At 61.4% G+C, this 3,105-nt stretch overlaps 1 protein-coding gene across 2 annotated transcripts; it reads right to left on the bottom strand.

Moving 5' to 3' along the window:
- Positions 1-608: 608 nt before the first annotated feature.
- On the bottom strand, positions 609-2,812 carry RAMP2 (receptor activity modifying protein 2). Of its 2 annotated transcripts, none has more exons than XM_081161721.1 (4): positions 2,171-2,812; positions 1,658-1,723; positions 1,177-1,294; positions 609-1,043 (listed from the first exon to the last, which is right to left on the bottom strand). In XM_081161721.1, the coding sequence occupies exons 1-4, from the start codon at positions 2,268-2,270 to the stop codon at positions 782-784; spliced, it is 546 nt and encodes a 181-aa protein (XP_081017847.1). In that variant the 5' UTR covers positions 2,271-2,812; the 3' UTR covers positions 609-781. The 2 variants fall into 2 exon arrangements, with proteins under 2 accessions (XP_081017847.1, XP_081017848.1); XM_081161722.1 differs by having other exon boundaries at positions 1,177-1,285; positions 2,171-2,375.
- Positions 2,813-3,105: the final 293 nt, after the last annotated feature.

Genomic DNA, 3,105 nt, shown 5'->3' with positions numbered 1-3,105 from the left:
CATCTTCTGCTTTGTGGTTTAGTGGACACCAGGGGGCAGTATGCAGCCAGTCTGTAGGCCACACCCCCGGGGTCCAGGACAATGTAGGACGAGGGCCAGGGACCTGGAGGGGGGAGCCCTTTGGTGAGCCTAGCAGAGGGAACCTCCACTGCCTTTGCCCTCAGTAGTGGACTCCAGTTGGTCAGATCAGGGTTTCCATTCCCAGCCTCTAGGGGTGACCTGAGACATGAAAGGGGACAACTCAGGGCTCCTGGGTGGCCTCCCTTGCTTCTTGCAGGGGTCACAGCCCAGAGTCCTCCCTCGCCCCTCCCCCCCCCACCTCCCCAACAGCTGTCCAGACAGGAAGGGAGTCTCTTCCTGCACGTTTCCCGGAGCGGGGTTTGGATAGGGGCAGGAAAGGCCCCGCCTTGGGAGGAAGAAATGTAGGAGTGTGGCCTTCAGGTGGGGGTGGGGGGAGTGCTAGCAGAAGACTGTGGTGAGCAGGTAAGTGAACAAAACAGTGGGGCAATCCAGATTTTTCCAGCTTTGCTTCCCAGAGCTGAGGGTCTGAGGAAATGACAGACTCTGAGAAGGACACAGGCCCCACTGGGATGGGGAGAATGACAGTGTACAAAAGAAAAAACTTTTATTTTGAAAATTACAGAACTTGTGCCATGAGCCCATCCAGCTCCATCTCCACCAATCTGAGGCTCTGTGTGGGGTGAAAGTGAGAGAAGAAGGTAGAGAGACAGAGAGAGAGACCTGGTGGTAGCAGGGGAAAGGAGTAAGGTAGCTGAGAAACTCATGCCGCCTTAGTCTGGGCTTCGCTGTCTTTACTCTTCCACACCACAAGGGTGACCAGGAACGGGATGAGGCAGATGGGGGCTATGATCATGGCCAGGAGCACATCCTCTGGGGGGTCTGAGAAGGTGGGCTGCAGGGAGCAGTTGGCAAAGTGGATCAGGTGAGTCTCAAAGATGACTTCTTCCGCCAAGGGATTGGGAAAGCCCAGGCCAAACTGTTCTGCATTATCTTCCAAGCAATTCTGGAGTTTGCTATAAGGACTGGGGGCAGGAGAGGACTAGAGTGAGTGAGGGATTGGGCTTACAGAGAGGAGTGCCCCACATTTACTCAAGGCCCACCCACAAGGAGCAGGCCCCACCCCTGGCCCAAACCACCCTCCAGCACTGCCCCTACCTGCTAATCACCGCCCAGTTGCACCAGTCGTCTTTGATAGAGTCCATATGACCCTTATAGTCGTCCCAGCAATGTAAAAGGTTCTGATAGTACTCCTCCTCCGTTTTCCCTGTGGGCACTAATACTGCACATTGACCACACCACCCCCCTCCCTCCAAGCCCTCTGGTCCAGGTATTTCCATCCAAGAGTCACTGTCCCCGTCTTTAAACATACGAACTGCCAGGAGAGCCTCAGAAAGTTTCCCAAACAAGACATTTCTGGCTAAGGAGAAAGTCCCAGCTCAGGAAAATGTTAATGCCTTCCATGTGCACAGCCATTCCCAGACTGGCAAGAGTTTCCACATACACCTTTTCTGGGGTCTTCTAACCCACCTATAAGGTGAGCCAGTTTAGAGGCCTGCCTTGTGGGGAAGGGACCCTCCCCACTGACTTGCCTCTCCTCTTGCCCCAGGACACCTTCCTACAGCTGCTGACTACTCACCTTCTGACTTCAAGCTGCCTTCGGTGGTGAGAAGCTGAGCCACGGACTCCTGGGGCTTCAGGATAGCTGTGGGCAGATATGGGAGAGGAGGTGGGATAGCGGGGATCTGGGCAGTGGAGCCTGGAGGGTGGGTGTGAGTTGGAGGCTAAGACCCTCGGAAGTCAGAGCTACTCTCAGAAGGGGAGGAATAATCCATCCACGGGGTGCCTCAGTGCCCAGATGAGAGGGGCTAGTACCAGCTCCTTCCAGCTCGCGTTCAGATCCCAAACCCTCTCCCTTCTCGCCACCCCAGACCTCCCAAGATCTCTCCGCCGGGCCCCCGCCCCAGTTTTCCCCAAGTGGGAAGCAGCTGGAGCGACGCCCTTACCGAGGTGGGGCCACGGACGGTGCGAAGGACTGCGCTGTCCGCACCCACAGCCCGGGGCCCGTTCTGGCCTCGGCCGTCCAGCCCCCCACCCCGCCCCTCCAGGGCCTCCGGCGCTTCCCACCCGGGCCCTGGGAAGCCGCGCTCACCGCCCAGCAGGAGGAGGAGGCGGAGCGCTGCGGGTCGCCCCGCGCGAGTCGCCGGGATCCGCGGGCCGCCGGCCGCACTCTCTGCCCGGAGCGGAGCCATCGCGTGGCCGGCAGGCGAGGAGGGGCGGCGGCGCTGCGCCGGGCCCGGGCGAGGGCGCCTATATCCCCGGCCCCTGGCGCAGGAAGCCGCGCCGCTTCCTCGCAGGGGCTGGGACAGCGGCGGCCACGTGGGGGGCGGGGGCGACGCCGGGGGCCGGCGGGCTGGAGGGGAAGTCGCAGCTCCAGCCGGCGCTGGCGTCCGCCGCTCCCTCCGCCTCGCTGGCGATGGCCCATCCTTTCTTCCAGCTCACCCCGCGGGGCTGGACAGCTCCCCTCGGAGCCCCAGACCCGGGATCCATTTCCTGGTCTCGGCTGCGTGGCGCCCGGGACTTGCCAGGGTCTTCCATCATCCGCTGCCCGGACTCCAGTGGTCCCAGCTCTTGGCGGGGCGGGGGCCGAGCCGGGGGACGGGCGGGGTGGGGAGCGAGCTGCCCTCCCGGACTTGGAGAAGAGGGAGGCGTCTGGGAGCTCCCAGGGCCTCTCGACGCCGCCGCAGCATCTAGGGGTGTGTGCGTGTGCGTGTGTGTGTGCGTGTGCGTGTGTGTGTGCGTGTGTGTGTGTGTGTGTGTGTGGTGTGTGCGCGCGCGCGTGCGCTGTCCCGGCCTGCGGGGGAGTTCCCAGTTTCCCTGGGAATACCCGCCGATGTCAGCCCGCCTGCCAAAACCTGGCAGGAGAAGAAAGCCAGCCCTCCAGAGTGGGTAGAGGGCCTGGGAATAGGGGTAGAGGGAAAACCAAAGTCCCAATACCCTCCCTTCGAGGTATGTCCTGGGGCCTAGACCCACAAATAGGATTGGGGAGACGGGCAAAAGTAAGATGACTGTATCCCCAGATAGAAG

The sequence above is a fragment of the Miniopterus schreibersii genome, assembly GCF_964146895.1.
Source record: "Miniopterus schreibersii genome assembly, chromosome: 16".
In the NCBI taxonomy this organism is placed as follows: domain Eukaryota; kingdom Metazoa; phylum Chordata; class Mammalia; order Chiroptera; family Miniopteridae; genus Miniopterus; species Miniopterus schreibersii.
Note: the sequence above shows the minus strand (reverse complement) of the source record. Positions and strands in the feature narration are given on the sequence as shown.

Excerpts from the sequence above, each read along its gene's own strand:
- RAMP2 (XM_081161721.1), bottom strand. The coding sequence starts at position 2,270 with ATGGCTCCGCTCCGGGCAGAGAGTGCGGCCGGCGGCCCGCGGATCCCG. Across the intron at positions 1,724-2,170 it reads CCTCCTCCTCCTGCTGGGCG|CTATCCTGAAGCCCCAGGAG; the intron begins GTGAGCGCGGCT and ends ATCTGCCCACAG. Across the intron at positions 1,044-1,176 it reads AACTGGGCGGTGATTAGCAG|TCCTTATAGCAAACTCCAGA; the intron begins GTAGGGGCAGTG and ends TCCTGCCCCCAG.